This window comes from Molothrus aeneus, chromosome 6 (assembly GCF_037042795.1).
Source record: "Molothrus aeneus isolate 106 chromosome 6, BPBGC_Maene_1.0, whole genome shotgun sequence".
Lineage (NCBI taxonomy): Eukaryota > Metazoa > Chordata > Aves > Passeriformes > Icteridae > Molothrus > Molothrus aeneus.
In genome coordinates, this window is record NC_089651.1 from 9431223 (window position 1) to 9448312 (window position 17090).

Here is a 17090-nt window from a genome sequence, read left to right on the forward strand (position 1 = left end):
ACATTTAGAAAAAAGGAGGTTTATTGACTTAAATAAAGAAACAGCTCTGAGGGGACGGAGGGGTGGGAAGAATCCATACTCTCATGCTAAGTGTGGGACTTTTCCTCCTCGTCTTCCCGCTGGAGCTGCTCGATGAGCTGCTGCCTCTCGGCCGCCTGGCGCATCCTCATCATCACCAGGCTCTCGTAGTCCCGCTCCGACACCACCGACGCCTGGGAAGGAGCAGGAAACACACACAGCCCATCAGGGGCAGCACAGGCTCCCAGACTTCCCCAAATCCCCCTCACAACACCAGCGTTCCGGGCAGAATTTCTGTGGGTTTGATCCCACGGAAATTGGGTGAGGTGGGTGAAAGCTGCCTGGCTACAGGAAATAACCAGGAATTGTTATTAAAATGATTATTAAAAACAACCAGCAATGAGTGTGGTTGGTGAAGAAAGCGGGACAGACACGGAGCCAGCATTCCATGAGGCTGAATGGGGAATTATTTTGGCTGACAAGATCACTCTGCACTTACAACGTTGGTGCCCGAAGTTCAGCATACACTTCACCTGTTACAAAGGCTAATGTCATAAAAAAATGAAACCTTTGTGTATGAGTCATGGAAGTGACTAACTTCCAACTGTCTGACAGCGCTGAGGCCTTGGCAAAGGTTGCCCAGAAAAGCTGTGCTGCCCCTGGATCCCTGGAAGTGTTCCAGGCCAGGTTGGACAGGACTTGGAACAACCTGGGATAGTGGAAGGTGTCCCTGCCCTGGGATGGACTTTAAGGTCCCTTCCCACCCAAACCATTCTATGATTCTAACAGCTGCAATCAATGACCTTGGAGGTCTTTTCCACCACAAACAATTCCCCGATTCTAAGCAGAAGCAGAAAGAAAACCACCAGGGATGTTCCCAAACCTGACACAGGAATGGAACAGTTTCCCAAAGCTCCCAGAGCCTCCCTGCTGCGTGTGGCAGCAACTGTCACGTCAAGGCAGTTGATTGCAGACTCTGCCTAATGAACGTGGGCAGCAGATGACAGCTGCTCCAGTGCTTTGGCGCTGCTTCCAAAGCCATTCCACACTAGTAGGTGGCCGTGCTATTTTGGATATATGAAAGCACTGCAAGGCTTGGAAACATCCAGCTCATTCCTTGACAGTTCAGGTGGAAATAAGAGTTTCTTGACAGAAGGTGAATGGGAAAAAACCCTTCGTATTCCTTTTTCTAGGAAGTGGGTTAAGTGGTGATCAGAGAGAATCACAGAATCCCAGAATGGTTTGGGAGGGAAGGGATTCCAAACATCATTTGGTTCATACCTTGTGCCATGGGCAGGGACATTTTCCACTAGCCCAGGCTGCTCCAGCCTGGTTTTGGACACTTTGAGGTGTGGGGCAGCCACAGCTTCTCCAGATATTGAAGGATTTCTTAGGAAGCAGAAGGGATACACAAATGCAATAGAGTGCCTAAATAACTCTCTGCATGGAAACATAGGAGAGTGCAATTCCTTATCCTGTGCCAACAAAGTGGTTCCTCCAGGCTGCGAGGACACAATGAAAGCCCACAACAGATAAGGAACATCAAGAGGGAAATTAAGAGTCTAATTGGTGTCTTAGGAGCCACATGAGCAAAATGACCTTTGGGTACTGGCAGCAGCAGTGTCTGAGAAAGCACTGATGGTATCAGCCCTCAGCCAGGATCCTTCCAAGTCCCATCCACCAACCCCAGGAATTTGCTGGGCTGGATGGAAGAGGCTGCCTGAGACTTATGCAGATGAATCACCCACACAAACCTGAAGCCCCACCTCACACTCAGATTATAATTTAAAACAGCCAGGAAATTATTTGCAGCCTGGCTTGGGAGCTCTGCTGACACAAGGAGCCCTCGGAGTGGCGGGAGGAAGAACAGCCTGATCCAGGTGGGCTCCCAGCACGTGCTCCCAGGTGCCTGAGCGTGGGCTGAGGCTCCACCACTCCACACACCTACTTCCTGCAATCCTGGCAATTACCAATGGAGTGAAACCCAGTTTCTGACGTGGCTGACTCAGCAAGGGCTTGGCTCAAAACAAACACATCCACGCAGGGAGCCGCAGCCCGGGAAGCAGTGATGGGTGGCACATGAAGGGACGGCGGCGGCAGCGCTGGGGAGTTTTGGCATTCTGGCTCCAACCTGGCTGAATTCCTGGACTCCTGGCTGAGCTCTCCCTGGACTTGCTTCTTCATCCTGGTCTCTGAGTGCTCCAGCAGCTTCTCCTCTCCACTCCAGGACTCCGGGCTGCTCCAACAGGGTGTAAGTCTCTCCTGCGCTCCGTTCTTCCAACGTTGTCTCCTGCACTGTCGCTTTCTGCATCCCCCTTCTCCCGTATTCCCTGGGTTCCTTTGGTGGGACTGAGTCACCGTCTCGTTCCCAGCCACCCACGGCGCTTTTCCGGCGGTGCCCCTCCGCAGAAGGTGCCTGGTTACCATGGCACCCGAGTGCCCTTCTGTTCTAGATGCCAGATTAGATCTGTTCTCATGGTGACTGTGCCTCTGCTGTTCCCCACCAGCCCGGAGCCGCAGCACACGTTTAACGAGCTTGCTCACACACCGCCGCTCCTCTCCACTCCAGGGGGAGACTCCTTCAGATCCGAGACAAGCCAAGTGCTCCTTGCCACAGCGTGGAGTTTGCATTTCCTGCACTACCAGCCTCTCTGTGCTCCTTGCAGCTCCAGGAACGGGGCAGGAAGAGGTTGATCCTGTTGTGTGGCTCTCTGCTGATCCCTGGGCTCCTGCCTGTGAGGAGCCAGCATTCCTGCTCCTCGCTGCCTTTCCTCACCATGGATACTTGGCGCAGGGGGTCCCTCAAGTCCACCACCTTCTTCCGACGCTTCTCCCTCAGGAGGCACAAAAAGCTGGGCAACCAAGTCATTATCCTGAACCAGAACAGCCACACTCTGGACACGGACGGCCAGAAGAGGGAATGCTTGAGGGATCTGAAGGACAAGTCTGAGTACCTGTCCTGTCAGAGCGAGCAGAACCTGGCCAAGGCACAAGCCCCTCCCAAGCCTCCCCGGCTGTACCTGGACAGTTCCAGCTGCCCCAACATCATCGACCACACAGATTCTCACTCCGACCTCTCCTTTTCCGAGACTGCTCCGTACCACAAAGGCACTCCCACGCACAAGGACCAGGCTACGGACCACGGCACCTCAGAGGCAGGTCTCCCAAACAGCACCACTCTTCCTGAGCTGGCTGACCCCTTCCTGTCCTTCAAAGTGGATTTGGGGCTATCTCTCCTCGAGGATGTGCTGCAGACCCTCAGGAAACAGAACCCGAGGGATTACGCCATTTGAAGGTATTCACTGTCCATCACATCCCAGTTACTCACTGCTGCTGCCAGTTCCTCCCGTTCCAGCAGGAGGAAGGATACTGGAGCATGCCTGTTGTGTGTGGCCCGTTTTGTTGTCCTCGCCTCACCCACCACAGAGCATCCCTGTCCTTGCCAAGGAATCCTCTGGAGCAGAGCTCATGGGCTCTGTGCTCAGGTGAGAGCACCGTCTGCTGTCTCATGGCCAACTTTCCGCTCTCCACCCTGGGAATTTCCCACTCCGGACTGCGCGTCCCATCCTCAGGGAAGACTGGCATTTTTTGGGAAAGACTTATTTTGGGGATGTGACACTGTGGGGCAGGGACACACAGGGATTTGGCATGGATCACTTGTGGAACAGCAGGCAGCCTGCAAGGAGGCAGCAGCACTGCACCCCAAAGCCAAAGCTTTGAGGGCTGAGAGACGGGAACTGGGGCTTCTCCTCCCACCATGTTTGGATGTGAAAGCTCAAAGCTGTTCCTCCGTTTTTTCTCTTCCTCTTTGTGGGTTTCTTTTCCCTTAACTCCAGTGCAGGTGGCACTCCCAGCCTGGAAACAGGTAAGCATCCAAGTAGGCTCCTGATACAGCACCAGCAGTGGATTTATCCTCCTGGCAGGAGAAGAGATGTCTCTGACACTGCTGCCTCACGCATGCACTGAGCTCCCAGCTGTACAGACATAGAAGAATAAATGTATCTGTGACTGGAAGTGTCTGGTTGCCTCATTTCATTGGGAACAAGCCACAGAAATCCCAGGCACCAGGAGCACAGGGTATCTGGAGTGGCCCAGGTCCATTCTCCCTGGCACTGCAGGGTTTTATGATGGGGGGAGGGACACCTGTGTGGCTCTGAGGGAAAGACAAAGCAGCTGGGACTTGATTTTCTACTGAGGAGAGTTCACACAGCTCGGGGCAAGACAGGAACAGCTGCCCACCCCGAGATGGACAGTGGGAAAGGCTCTGCCACGCTGAGAACATTTTGGGCAGCACCAGAACAAACTGCTAAAAGAAACTACCAGTTCTTACCTTTTTGACTATTAGGGCTCTTTTAAAAAACAACAATAATAAAACCTCCATGCCCCCAGATCACCAGGAGCTTTGGAAGTGGCCACAGCAAAGTGCAGAGACATTCCAGGGAAGGCACAGCTGCCTCTTACCCTGCGAGATTCACCTCCCAAAGTCAGATAATAGGAAATAAACCCTCTGAAACCTCTGAGGGAGCTTAGAACAGGTACAAGAACACCAGGCAGGAGGCTTTTCTCAGGGCTGAATGGCTGAGGAGCCCTGGCAGGGAGATTCCACTGCAGGAGCAGGGAAAATCTTCCCCAAACTGAGCATTGCATGCTGTTGGAATGGCAAAACAAGCTCTCTGCAGCCACTGTGTGCTTTGAACCATTACACAGCCACTGCTCTCAATAGCCTGGAGTAATACTGTCCAAGCCACAGCTTTTGAATTCCAAGGGGAACTGGAGCCTGCTTGGCTGCAGCAGCTCTCCAGGAACTGCTGCACAATGTGCACCTGTTGCTGTAGGAGACAACAAGGCTGTGGAAGATGAGCAGCTTCCACCTGGGAACTGCTCCCAAACCCCCTGGCTGGGGTCTGGCTGTCCTTTACCTGTGGATTTGGGCTCTCAGGTCCTGGCTGGCTCTCCCAGGCAGGGAGTACTGGCTGCCTGTCCCAGACAGGGAGCAGAGGATGAGTAGTGAGGGTGTTGCCATGAGAACACTGCAGGCTTGGGCTTTTTCCTGAAGCAGAGCAGCAGAGGAGCTGCTTTTGCACAGAGTGGGAACAAAACGGGGGTGGATTCAGACAAAAACAGAGGGGGGAAGCGAATAGGAAGCAAGGGCAGGTTAAATCAGAATGAGGTAAGTGCAGCCTGGAAGCAAGAACGTGGAGCCTGGTGGCTGGGAAGCCAGGCTGGGTGTGAAGGGAAGAGGCAGAGGGAACAGGGATCTGGGAGCTCACCCTGCACACTCTTGAACTGGAGAGCACAAGCTAAGTCAGCTGGAAGCAGATCAGCCAAGAGGAGCTGTAAACACATTGCAGGTTTTAGAAGCGTCCCAGTGGATGCAGCAGGAGGATTTGGGGAGGGTCTGGAGTGGGAACAAGGGAAAACAGGAAAGGGAGCAGCTTGGAGATGGAAGGCTGCAGTGCAATCCCAGAAAGTGCAGCTTCTTACAGCTAAAAGCAGCAGAGAGGACAGCAAAGCACTAGCTGTGCAACTCCTGGGCAGGATGCAGGTCCCTTAGCATTCCCAGGGCCAGGTGGGATTGAGGAGCTGTGCTGGGCAGAGGTGAGTCACCAGCACAGTGTGCTGCTTTCCTGCTCTCCCTGCTGCCCCACCACACTAATCCTGCACCGCAGGCAGACGCTGCACTTCCACACTAACAAGCTCTGGGCATGGAACCAGGCCAAGACAAACTCAGGGATCTGAGCCCACAGAGACTGGAATCCACTACCGAAGCTCCAACTGCACCAGCAACCCCTCTGGTAGGAATGAGCCAGTTCTCACTCTCTGCTAGTGAGAAATTCCCAAATAACATGCTTTGGATTCTGCTTTTTGTGTTCTTTCCTAACATTCTGGTGACTCTCCTGTGGCTGCAGGACTCTCCCTGGTCCTACATGGACATGATAACTATCAGGTGTTTTGATGCATAATTACAAATAATATAAATAAAATACTTAATGAAACATCAAGAGAGTGAATGCACTGAACAATCTCACAAGCTTAAAATATTTAGGGAGTGAAAACACAAAAGGGTATTTAGTTTGATATTGCTCCTGCAGTCCCTAAGAATAGAGGTTTGCTTCCAGCACTGAAACTTCCTCCTCCTGGGAATGCAGTGAGCAACCAAGGCTCTCTAAAGAAACCTTTCAGCAGCTCTCACTCAGAGGATTCCAAAAATCCCATCAGAATGGCACTGGAGGCTTTGGGCTGAGCAAGGAACATCCTTGCTCTTCACTTGGGAGAAAGGGAATGTGTGAAGATCCAAACAGCTCCCAGTGTGCTGCGGCCCAGGCAGGAGGTCCTTTAGAAAGCCACTGACCCAGCACAGAAAGGGCTGCTGGGAAAGCCAGGCCTGGCCCCAAGAGCTTCTATCTGACAGCACTCTGAGATTTAGGTTGTTCCAGCACAAGATTTCCATCTCCTTACCTGTGAGCTCCTGGGCTGGCTGGTGCTGTCAGGGAGGACGGTGCTGGGGCGGCTCTGGGGCTGGCCCTCCAGCCAGGAAATCTTCAGGGGGTTATTTAGCAGACCAACTTCATTCTTCACAGCCATCTCCTGGCAGGGAAACACCCTTCCATCACCACCTGAATTTCAGATCCCACTCTCTTCCCTCACAAGTCCCTAAGAATCCCGGAATGGCCTCAAGGCCAAGTAGGGCACAAACAAGATCTATCTCTGGAAGTGCCCAAGGCCAGGCTGGAAGGGGCTTGGAGCAACCTGGGATTGTGGATGGTGTCCCTGCCCACAGCTGGGGGCTTGAAATGGATGGTCTTTTAAGGTCCCCTCAAATGCAAACCATTCTATGGTTCCACTCTGTAAGATTTTAAGGATCTTTCCAACCCAAACCATTCCATAACTTTCAGCTTTCACAGCTGCCCTACATGAGAAGCACCTCTATGGTCCATACCCCTGCCAGCACTTTTGATATACAGGTCACACACAGTTTTGGGGGGTTTTATCATTTGGACACGAGTGAAAGAAAAGCTAACAAGGAAACTCTCATACAGCCCAAGCTCATGGAACTACTAAAATTTAGGGTAATTGATGACTTCTGCTCCCACAGCCACATGAATTATTATAACTCACAGTGAGTCAAGACATTTTGGGTTGTTTTTCACAGCAAATGCCTGATATCACCTCCAAAACACATAAGCCCAACTCCAAGGCATGTCACCTTCAGAGAGAGCCGAGTAAGTGCTCAGTGCCTGATTTTTAAGGCAGTGCCTCTTCCCTCAGCCTGTTCCATGCACAACCTGTTTATGCACCTGATCTCCGGGTTTGTGCCTCCAGCAGTGCCACTCCCTCTGTGCCTTTTGACTCTCATTACCCTTCTCCACTGCCTTAATGACAGGGCAGTGTCCTGGCTGTCACCTGTCCTGTGCCACCCCCAGCACAGCCAGCAGGGCCTCTGCACACTCACAGCTGCCTTCACCGTGGCAAATTCCACCACTGCGCTCCCAGTCTTCCTGCTGGAGATCAACAAATTGAGCACATCACCATACTGTGGGAAGAAAGAAAGGAAGGGAAGCTAATTACAGAGCCAGGAGAGATGTCAAGTTCAGTTATCAAATGAACACAAAGAGAAAACCTGTGTTTTCACAAACATGAGGCTTGAGCTGTCACCATTTCTGTCCTGCTTCCACTGATCCCACCATTTCTGTCCCTCCAGGAAATAATCTGGGAAGGCATGGAGCTACACACTTGGTTCTCCAGTGCAAGAGGGCTGCTGAGCTCAGAGGGAAAAGATGCCAGGGTGGGATTGATCAGATCAAAGGCTTGTCTGTGCCTGTCTCTGCACTTGCCACAGCAGGGATGTGGAGTGCTTCAAGTGAAGGACGAGTGCACCACAACCACACAGCCAGACTAAGTGGGCAGGCAGCATCCAGTGGGAAGAGTCTGCAGTTGTTCTGCTGGGAAACAGCTCCCAGCTCAGGGATCAAAGGATCCAACTTGGTTCAAAGGTTGGATTTGATGATTTAAGAGATCTTTTCCAACCTTAATGACTCCACGATCATGCTGATGAGCTCTGAAAACTGCATAAGAAAGCTGAACAGGGAAGGAAATGAGCCACTCCAGCTTACAAGGGCATGGAGCGACAGGACACAGGGAATAGCTTCAAACCAGCTGTTTAGATCAGATTACCTTTTTAGATTAGATAATTAGGATAAAATCCTTCCCTGTGAGGGTGCTGAGGCCCTGGCACAGGTTGCCCAGAGGAGCCGTGGCTGTTCTATCCCTGGAAGTGTCCAAGGGCAGGTTGGACGGGGCTTGGAGCAACCTGGGATAGTGGAAGGTGTCCCTGCCTGTGGCAAGGGGTGGAACTGAATCCTTTTTAAGGTCCCTTCACACCCAAACCATTCCATGATTCTGTGATATGCAGCTTCCCCGAATTCACTGTCCTTACAGCACTGAGATCAGGGGAAGACCCAGTAATATACAGGGAAGAGTGTCAGACAGGACCTTTTGCAGGATCTGCAGCAGCACATCTTTGGAGTATCCCCCTCCAGTCTCATCTTCCTTCCTGCATTTCCACCTGAGCTGGGGAACAAACGGCAGGAGTTAATTTTTCCCGTTTGGATGTGCTGCCTGCTCAAGCAGCTCCCACCCCCCTGCACATTCACCACGTCTGCTATTTCCAGCCACACTCCCAGGCCTGCCAAGACGGTGATCTCAGCATGGGAGTGAGCACAGGGAACAAACTGTTTGGGGAACAGGGAGAAACGCTGCTCACTGGAATAAAAAAAGATCGCACTTGAAAGGATGCTAATGGCTCAGCCAGGGTAATTAGCAGATGTTTCCCTGTGCTTAAAGCACAGACAACTCAATCCTAGGCTCAGAAATCTGGAGCAGACAAAGAAAAGGTAAGTGAGGAAGGAATTCTGACAGCAAGGACAGGAGCTGTTCACCTGATGATGCACATTCCATGGAGGAATTTCATCTCCAGTATAAAAAAGGATGCGCCAGCTCAGCGGGGTTGAAATGTCCCTTTTGTTTTCCACCATGTTCTATCAGTTTTCACCAAAACACAGCTTTTTAAGGATCTCTTACCTTGAGCTTAGGAGTTATTTTGCCTTCTGCTCCATTTCTTTCCTGCTTGCCTAAAGAAAGAAAAAATAAAAAAAAAAAAAAATGAAAGGACACAGGTGAAAATTCCTCAGCATTTTGCACTTTTTTTTTTTCCTGAGAACATACATATGATGAAACACTTTGGGATTTCCACTGGACCATTCCAGTCCCAAAAATCTCGTGCAACAGGAACTGCAGCACAGACTGAATACTCCATGGGAGCATTTTTCCCTTTTAGGAAGCACAGACTTGCCAGGATCAAGGCTACAAACAGGTTAGCAAAAACACAAGCAGGAGACATGTTCTGAGGCATTTTTCCCTGCAAGAAGGTGGGAAAAATTCAGGGTGGAGAGCTGCCAAAGAGCCCAAGGCCACCTGCAGGTGCTCCCCGTGCTCACCTCGGCTGTGCCGCTCCCTTTCCAGGCGGATCTGCTCCCTGACCAGTCTCTGCTGCTCCTCCAGCTGCCGGGAGCCCTCCTCCCGCAGGCGGATTATCTGCGGCACAGGGAACACACAGCACGGGCACCTGAGGCACAGAGCCAGGGCTGCAATGTCACCTGGACACTGCCAAGGACAGCCTGGGCCTCACACACATCTCCTGGGACACCCCTCCTGCCAGATCCCCTGGGACAGCTCCAAAGGGAGCAGCTTGGTCTGGTGGAAGGGGTCCCTGAGCATGGCAGTGGCTGGAACTGGATTGGCTGTAAGGTCCCTTCCCACTCAAACCATTCCAGGATTCTCTGATTGACAGAGCCTTTTAATCCCAAAAGTTAAAGGACTGCTCTCCAGAGATTTTTTTTGCACCTTGAGAGGAATATCAGATTTGTCTTTACAAACAAGCTGTGGTTCTGTTGGTAGATACAACTAGCACTGGGAGATAAAAGAAACAATGGGAAGGATTCCACTGATTGATGAATGGAAAAAGATATTTGCTTCTACAAATAAACTTTAGGTTTGCTGAGAAATGAAATTAGACATTAAAAGATGAAAGAAACAATGGGGAAGAAAAACCCCTAAATTGTGTAAGAATTAAAAATTGAAAGGGAGGGTTATACATTAGAGGGACATCTTCGGTATCAGGTGTATTGGGCAGTCTGTACCTCTCAAGTACCTCAGCCACTGGGGAAAGAGAGAAGGGAAGTGGGGCCAGGAAATTAGGATAAAAAGGGAGGCTGTGTCCTCCAAAAATTTGAGAGATCCCAGGGCAATGCCCCATGGCCTCTCCCTTTATTCGAATAGAGTCAAAGGACTCCTCTGTCTCCTTTTTGGACATAAACCTCTGATGTTTGTGGATTAATTTTCCTGACAACCTCATCCCATGGATTTCATCATGAATGGAAATACTCCCAGCAATTCTTCTCAAAAATAGCAGAGAGAACTAAGAATTTATCCTTACTTCTTCTTCTAATGATCTGGTTATCCTGATCTCCTCCTCTTCGTTCTCCTGGGACTGGGCTTCCCGTTCTCTGGCTTCAAGATCTGCAGAGAAAGAAAGAAAATTAAAACAATCCAAAGAGAACTTGAATCTTCCCTGCTGGCCAGAGGAAGATGGATAGATCACAAGCTTGGCTGCAGCTACACCAATATCCTGACAGCTCTGCTGCCTCTCCTCTGGCCCCACATACCAAAGGAGCCTTAACAGTCCTGAAGTCCCTAATTCCCAGAGCAGGATCACCCCAGCTATGGCTGTGGGAGGAGATTCCAGGTCTACTGGACTATACTAGGGATGAAGGAACCAGAGTCATCCTCCATGGATTGAACCCTGTGGAAGGAGAAATGCAAGCAGCCAGCTAGGGGAGACCTCAGGAGAATGTGAGAGTTTGATTTTCTTACCAAGCTTTACTTTCTTCCTCTTCTCATCGAGTTTCTGTGTCCTTGCTGCAGCCTCCTTCTTCGCCCTCCTCACCCTGTCATAGGCTGCCTGCCAAGGAACCAGCACAACAGTGGGAAACTACAGAAACCAGGAGAGAAACTGGAAAACAGGGAATACAATGACATCAGGGACTGAAACCCCTGTCAGCAGGGCTGAAGCATCTGCTGCTTCTTGGATTACAAGCTTTGCCAGTACCCGAAAAGAGGAGCTCATGTTTTTAGCTTCTATCACCTGGAATCAACAGTTTTCCCTCTCCTGAGCTAATCTGGAGAGAGTTCCTTGCTCATTTTTTGGTTTTATTCTTTCCAGGGACATTTCCAGGTTCTTTTAGGCCTTGGGCAGTGGGTTCTCAGCCACCTGCTTACAGCCCCAGAGGGATCCAAGCCCTCCTGTGTCCCTCAGACTGCAAAGCTTGGAGCCTCAGGAATTGCATCCAAGTATTACTCATTTGTCAGCCCCTGACTCAACAAGAATGGCAGATGTTGCCATGGGAATTTGGTGTTCCTCAATCAGGGATGGTGTTATTAAATAGGATATGCCCCAGTCCAGCACGTTATTAAAGGCAGAATGTCAGGGCAGAGCTGCTCCCAGCAGCAAATCCCAAACACCACATTTCTCCAAGCTTTTACCTGGCACTTGAAATTTGATCTCATGGAGAAGCAGGGGGAATAACAGAATAACAGCTGAGATTTGTATTCAACGAGCCTCTGTCGGAGCAGAAAGCAGGACAGGCAGGATTACAGTTCCCAGCACCACCCCAAAATCCCACCCTTGCCCAGGGAGCTTCCTTACCCTGGCTGCTGCATCTGTGAGCACGGCCAAGGCCTGGGACAGCTGGTGGAAAATTTCCGCTGGGAACGAGAAGAAATAAGGGCAAGATGAGGGAAACCAGGTGAGGGGCCTGGGGAAGAACCAGGAAAGACAATTCCTGCAGGAAGGTCTCTCCAAGGAACAAAAATCACCTCTGCAAGTGATTTGTAAGCCAACCTCCAGCCTCAACTCAAAAGTATTGCACAAACTTAAGAGTAAATAAAGAAACAAAAAACTGGGATTGTTTCATTTTAAGAGAAATCTTGGAACACACAAACTTAATTTTTCTTACTGATTTTTTTCATTTTGGGTTGCAATATCTCCTTCATTCCACATTTAGCTGGAGCTCACAATTTCCTTCTCCCCTCAGTCCTTTGCCTTCAACAAGAAGTCCTGCTTATCTTGTACTGGAAGTTGTTGCATTACAGCCATCTATCCTTTAAAAGTCTTTCCTCTTGTCCCATTACAAGCGTTGGCAAATTGTATTGATTTTTTTATAAAGATGCATTATCAGTCTTGACACACAAAATACAAAGTAACTGCTAATTCTACAACCTCCATTCACAGCAATCCCTCGCTGCAGGCAGCTGAAACTCCTCCTTGCCTTGCCCACAGATAAAAGGATTTATGGAGTGCTGGTGAAGTTTGGACTGTGAGAGATACAGATCAAAGCAGTGTTCAAACAGGCAAAGGTTGGGAAGCTTTGGAGGGCTGCAGCTGTAATTCCAGCACTGACTTACTGCTGGTGTTTCTAAACCCAGCAGGGATCGTTCAGCCTTAAAAAGCAAAGTTAACAGGAGCAACTCCCAGCCCTGTGTGTATCCCCAGGGACACCCACCCAGCCATCCCCTCAGCACTTAGGGAAGCAGGGGCACTTCCAGGAGCCTGGAGAAGGGAAAACTGCAGCAGGAAGGGCTGCCCCATCTCTCTCACCTGCCCGGGGGTTGTCGGGGTTCTTGTCCGGGTGGCAGGTGAGGGCTTTCTGCCGGAACGCTGTCTTCACCTGCAGGGGCCACACTGGGGGTCACTGGGGGGAAAACTGCTTGGGTTCTGCCAAAAAAAGCAGCTTGGAAACCCAAAATAATCCCTGTGTTCAAGGGAAACCTGCTGGGCCCAGGACATGGATGTGTCTGGAAGGAGTTGGAGCTTTTAAAAGCTGTTTTGGCTTCCAGGTGTCTTGTGTTGCAGCAGGTAAAACTCAGGTTAAAAAAAAAAATGGGAGAGGGGGAAAAAAGGGGGAGAGGGAAAATAAAAATGAGAGAAGGAAAAAGGGGAGAAGAGAAAAGAAAGGAGGAGAGAGGGGGAAAAGGGGGAGAGGAAAAAAATATGGAGGAAGGAAACTGAAGAGGGGAAGGGAAGGGGAAGGGGAAGGGGAAGGGGAAGGGGAAGGGGAAGGGGAAGGGAAAGGGGAAGGAAGGAAAAAGAAAAGGGGGGGGGCAGGAAGGGAGGAGATGATAAAAAAATGGAGTAAGGGAAAAAACCCAGAAAGAGAACCAAAAAGGGGGAAAGAGAACCAAAAAGGGGAAAGGAAAAAAAAGAGGAAAAGGAAAATAAACGGGGAAAGCAAGAGAAGTGGGAAAGGAAAAAAAAAAAAAAAAAAAAAAAGAGGTAAAGAGAACGAAAAATGGGGAAATGGAGGGAAAAAAGTGGAAAGGGAAAAAAAAGGGGGGGGAAGGGGGAGAAGGAAAAAAGGAAGCCGCTCTTTCCCACTCCCAACCAATTCCCTGCTATAACAAGTGGGAAAAGTTGTGTCCCGGCCCCACCTGGTGGACAAAGCTCCCGGGATTGGGAATGTGCAGGAAAAGCCCTGCAGATGAGCCCACCTCCTGCACAAGAGTCCAGCTGAAGGAGAGGCGTCTCCTTGCCAGGGTCCAACCTCCAACTTCCCATTTCAGCCAAGAATTTCCCCGCCGTGTCCCACCCAACCCTGCTCTCTGGCAGTGGGCAGCCATTCCCTTTTTATCCTGGTATTCCCGGCCCTTGGCCCGAGCCCCCCTGCAGCTCTCTCGGAGCTCCCTTCCTGTGTTTAGCACTGACTAACAACTAAACTCAATTAAAAACCACAAACGTGTAATTGCAACCCCACGAAATTAACTACGTGACTTTTGGGCGCTCGGACAAACGTCTGACAACAGGATTTTTGGATCAACACGGGAATTTCCCTTCTGGAAGCACATAAACAAAGCGAAAACAACATGTCCCAGACCAATCCCGCAGTTCTCTCCTCCCCCAAAGGCGGGTTCCGTCCCGCAGGATTGAGGGGTGAACTGGGGGAACGAGGTCAATTCAATTAAAAGCGGGATATGGCAACGCCAATATCAGCAAAACCGGGATTTTCCCGTTTGCCAGCCCCGGTCCCGCAGCAGCGCTTGGAGCAGCCCCTCAGCCCAGCGCTGGAGAGCAGCGCCGCGCGGGGAACCCGCCTCTCCCGAGGACACCGGGAAAGGGATGGAAGAGGGAGAAGGAGCCCATCCCGAGCCGTCCGCGCCCCTCACCTCCTTCTCGGACGCCTTCTCGCCGATCCCCAGGAGCCCGTAGAGGTCCCGCTCCAGCAGCTCCTTATCCACCGCCATCTTCGCGCTTCCCGGTTCCGCTCCTGGCGCCACGGTCGCTGGGAAATGTAGTCCCCGTGCTCCACCGTGCCACGGGCTGCCTGGGAAGGTTGGACTACAAGCACCGTGATGCACCCGCTGCCCCAGAGGACGGGAATCGTCGGCGTGCGCAGCGCCCTGCTGGGCGTGCTGGGTGTTGTAGTTCTTTGGCGGGGGCTGAGAGCGGGGATAAACCAGAGGAAAACTACAAGTCCCGTGGGGCCGTGCGCGGGATGAGTCATTAGGGGAAACCGGACGTGGGTCCCGCTGTCCCCCAAGGTCGCCACTGACCATGTCCCCAAGTGCCACAGACGGATGCACACCCATGCACCAAATCCCTCCAGGAATGGCATTCCCCCAACTCCCGGGGAAGCGTGTGGCAGTAGGGGGTGGTGCGAGCCCAGCTACAGCCTGTTCCCAAAAACATACTTGTTTTTGTTGTCACCAAAAAACATCCATCTCAGCTCCTTGGGAAATTCTTGTCTTCTTATTGTTCTAAAATACCTCCCTTTCCCCCCACTGCTCTAAGAAGGAAGCACTGTAGAAGAAAGCCGATCCAATTATTCCCATACACAGGAGACAGAGTTTTTCAGCCCTTACTCCTTTATTCTTGTAGGATTTGTGTCCTCATGACTGAAGGTTACTTAACTTAACTTTATCAACAATAGCAACAAACCTGAGATCAACCTGAGATCATGAAGAAAACTGGACAGCCATGACTGCGGCAAAATGAATTGTTTCAGAGAGCTGTTCTTAGCCAGTAGTGCAATAAACTGGAAGGTTCCTGCTGTGTCTCCATGGATCCTCAACCAAGCAGAGCCTCAGCTCTCAGGGTGCAGACCCAAGTCATTGTCAGTGTTGTTCCAAGCCCTGCTCCATTGCCACCTCCTCCTTCTTGATGAGAATCCTGGAGTGGTTTGTGCTCAAAGGGACCTTAAAGATCATCCAGTGCCACCCCGTGCCATGGGCAGGGACACCTTCCACTAGCCCAGGTTGCTCCAAACCCTGTCCAGCCTGACCTGGAATGCTTCCAGGGATGGGACAGCCACAGCTGCTCTGGGGAACCTGTGCCAGGGCCTCACCCCTGAACAGGGAAGGATTTCTTCCCAGTATTCCACCTAAATCTCCCCTTTTCCATTTTGGAGCCATTCCCCTTGTCCTAACCCTGCAGTTCTTGATGAGTTGTAGCCCTGGCCATGCTGAGGCTACCTGTGGCCATCGTGGTGCCACTTTGGGCACCTCCTGTGGCCTCCCCCTGAGGATCCCACTCCTGTGACACCTTCTTGCCCTACGAGGCACCAAATTTACCCCCCAACACCTGTCCCTAGACCCAAGCACAGCACCTCAGCCCTTCGGGGCTGTCCCAGGCCTCAACAGTGGGCCTTTGTGACAGCACCATCAGTGACGTCACAGCAGCCACGGGACACGGGCCATGTCACAGAAGAAGCAGAGGGGGCCTAGAGCCACAATCCCATGGTGAGAGCCGTGGGATGCAAACACCGCTATTCCAGCCCCACCACGGCCCCGCTGTTGAGGTGTGGGACAGCCCCGGAGGGCCGAGGGGCCGTGGGGTTTCAGGGAGAGCTACCTGCAAACAGACTTTGTGCCTCTTGCAGGGCGAGATGTCATCGAGGGAGGACACTCCGGAGCCCAGCACCAGCCAGGCTGCCAGCACCAGCCAGGCCGCCGGGGCCACGCCGCCGGACGACAGCCGGGAGGAGGAGGAGGCCGCGTGCCCGGAGTGCCGGCACATCGACACCACCTGCTCCAGCTCCTGCCGGCACTGCTTCTGCCAGCTGTGCTTGTGGGACTGGAGCCTGGGCGAGGCCACGTGCCCGCGGTGCCAGCGGCCCACGCGCCACCCCTACCCCCAGCACGTGGCCCTGTACCACGAGGTGCAGGACCGCGTGTACGACAGGAAGCGGAGACGGCGCGGCCAGTCCGCCCGGAGCTACTCCTTCGGGCCCTCGGAGAGGTGGCCCAGGAGATCCATGAGGTGGCCCCGCGATGGCCGCCGGCAGTCCCGGCGTCGCCGAGGCAGCGACTCCCCGAGGAGGAGGTGGTGGCAGCAGCAGAGGAGGGCTTGGGAGGACACACCTGAAGAGGGACAAACTCCGAGGTTGGAGTGGGCCATCCCGGTCTCCTCGCAGGGACGGCGATCCCGGCGCGGGTCCCGCAGGTCATGGAGTCAGCAGGAACGGTCCTGGGGCCGCCGCAGGTGGAGCAGGGGCAGGGAGCGTTCCCATGGCTGGGACAGGTCCTCCAGGAGAGAGCAGGACACCCAGACAGGCTCCCCCGAGCACTCCGTGAGGCACAGGCGCTGGAGGAGCTGGGATGGTGATGACAGACACACCCCAGGGCCCCAACACGATGTCCCCTCAGACAGGAGTGTGACACGCCAGTCGGAAGACTCTGATTCCTCCGAACAACAGCACACAAGAGGGAGGCAAAGCCGGGGCAGATCCCACAGGAGAGGCCAGAACTCGCAGGCAGGCTCCCAGAGAACAGTGCCCCACGAGCGCTTCAGAATCCAGAGGCGCTGGAGGAGCTGGGATGCTGATGGCAGATACAGTCCAAGGCCCCACCATGACACCCCCTTGAGGAGGAGTGACAGACACCAGTGGGAAGACTGGGGTTCCTCCAGGCAACAGCGCGCGACAAGGAGCAGAACCCGGGGAAGATCCTACAGGAGAAGCCAG

The 17090-nt window shown here is 52.4% G+C and overlaps 2 protein-coding genes across 2 annotated transcripts; one reads left to right on the forward strand and one right to left on the reverse strand.

The window, feature by feature from the left end:
- Window positions 1–3: 3 nt before the first annotated feature.
- On the reverse strand, window positions 4–14415 carry DNAJC17 (DnaJ heat shock protein family (Hsp40) member C17). The gene is made up of 11 exons (XM_066551903.1): window positions 14296–14415; window positions 12734–12803; window positions 11783–11841; window positions 10951–11038; window positions 10514–10596; window positions 9516–9612; window positions 9100–9149; window positions 8512–8589; window positions 7472–7552; window positions 6478–6606; window positions 4–212 (listed from the first exon to the last, which is right to left on the reverse strand). The coding sequence occupies exons 1-11, from the start codon at window positions 14371–14373 to the stop codon at window positions 87–89; spliced, it is 939 nt and encodes a 312-aa protein (XP_066408000.1). The 5' UTR covers window positions 14374–14415; the 3' UTR covers window positions 4–86.
- Window positions 1858–4032, forward strand: C6H15orf62 (chromosome 6 C15orf62 homolog). The gene is made up of 2 exons (XM_066551904.1): window positions 1858–2269; window positions 2526–4032. The coding sequence occupies exon 2, from the start codon at window positions 2796–2798 to the stop codon at window positions 3309–3311; it is 516 nt and encodes a 171-aa protein (XP_066408001.1). The 5' UTR covers window positions 1858–2269; window positions 2526–2795; the 3' UTR covers window positions 3312–4032.
- Window positions 14416–17090: the final 2675 nt, after the last annotated feature.

Bases quoted from the DNA above. Each gene is read 5' to 3' on its own strand.
- C6H15orf62 (XM_066551904.1), top strand. From the start codon at position 2,796: ATGGATACTTGGCGCAGGGGGTCCCTCAAGTCCACCACCTTCTTCCGA.
- DNAJC17 (XM_066551903.1), bottom strand. From the start codon at position 14,373: ATGGCGGTGGATAAGGAGCTGCTGGAGCGGGACCTCTACGGGCTCCTG. The intron at 12,804-14,295 runs GTGAGGGGCGCG...TGGCCCCTGCAG, and splicing joins AGAAGGCGTCCGAGAAGGAG to GTGAAGACAGCGTTCCGGCA. The intron at 9,613-10,513 runs GTAAGGATAAAT...CCTGTGCCGCAG, and splicing joins CCAGATCATTAGAAGAAGAA to ATAATCCGCCTGCGGGAGGA.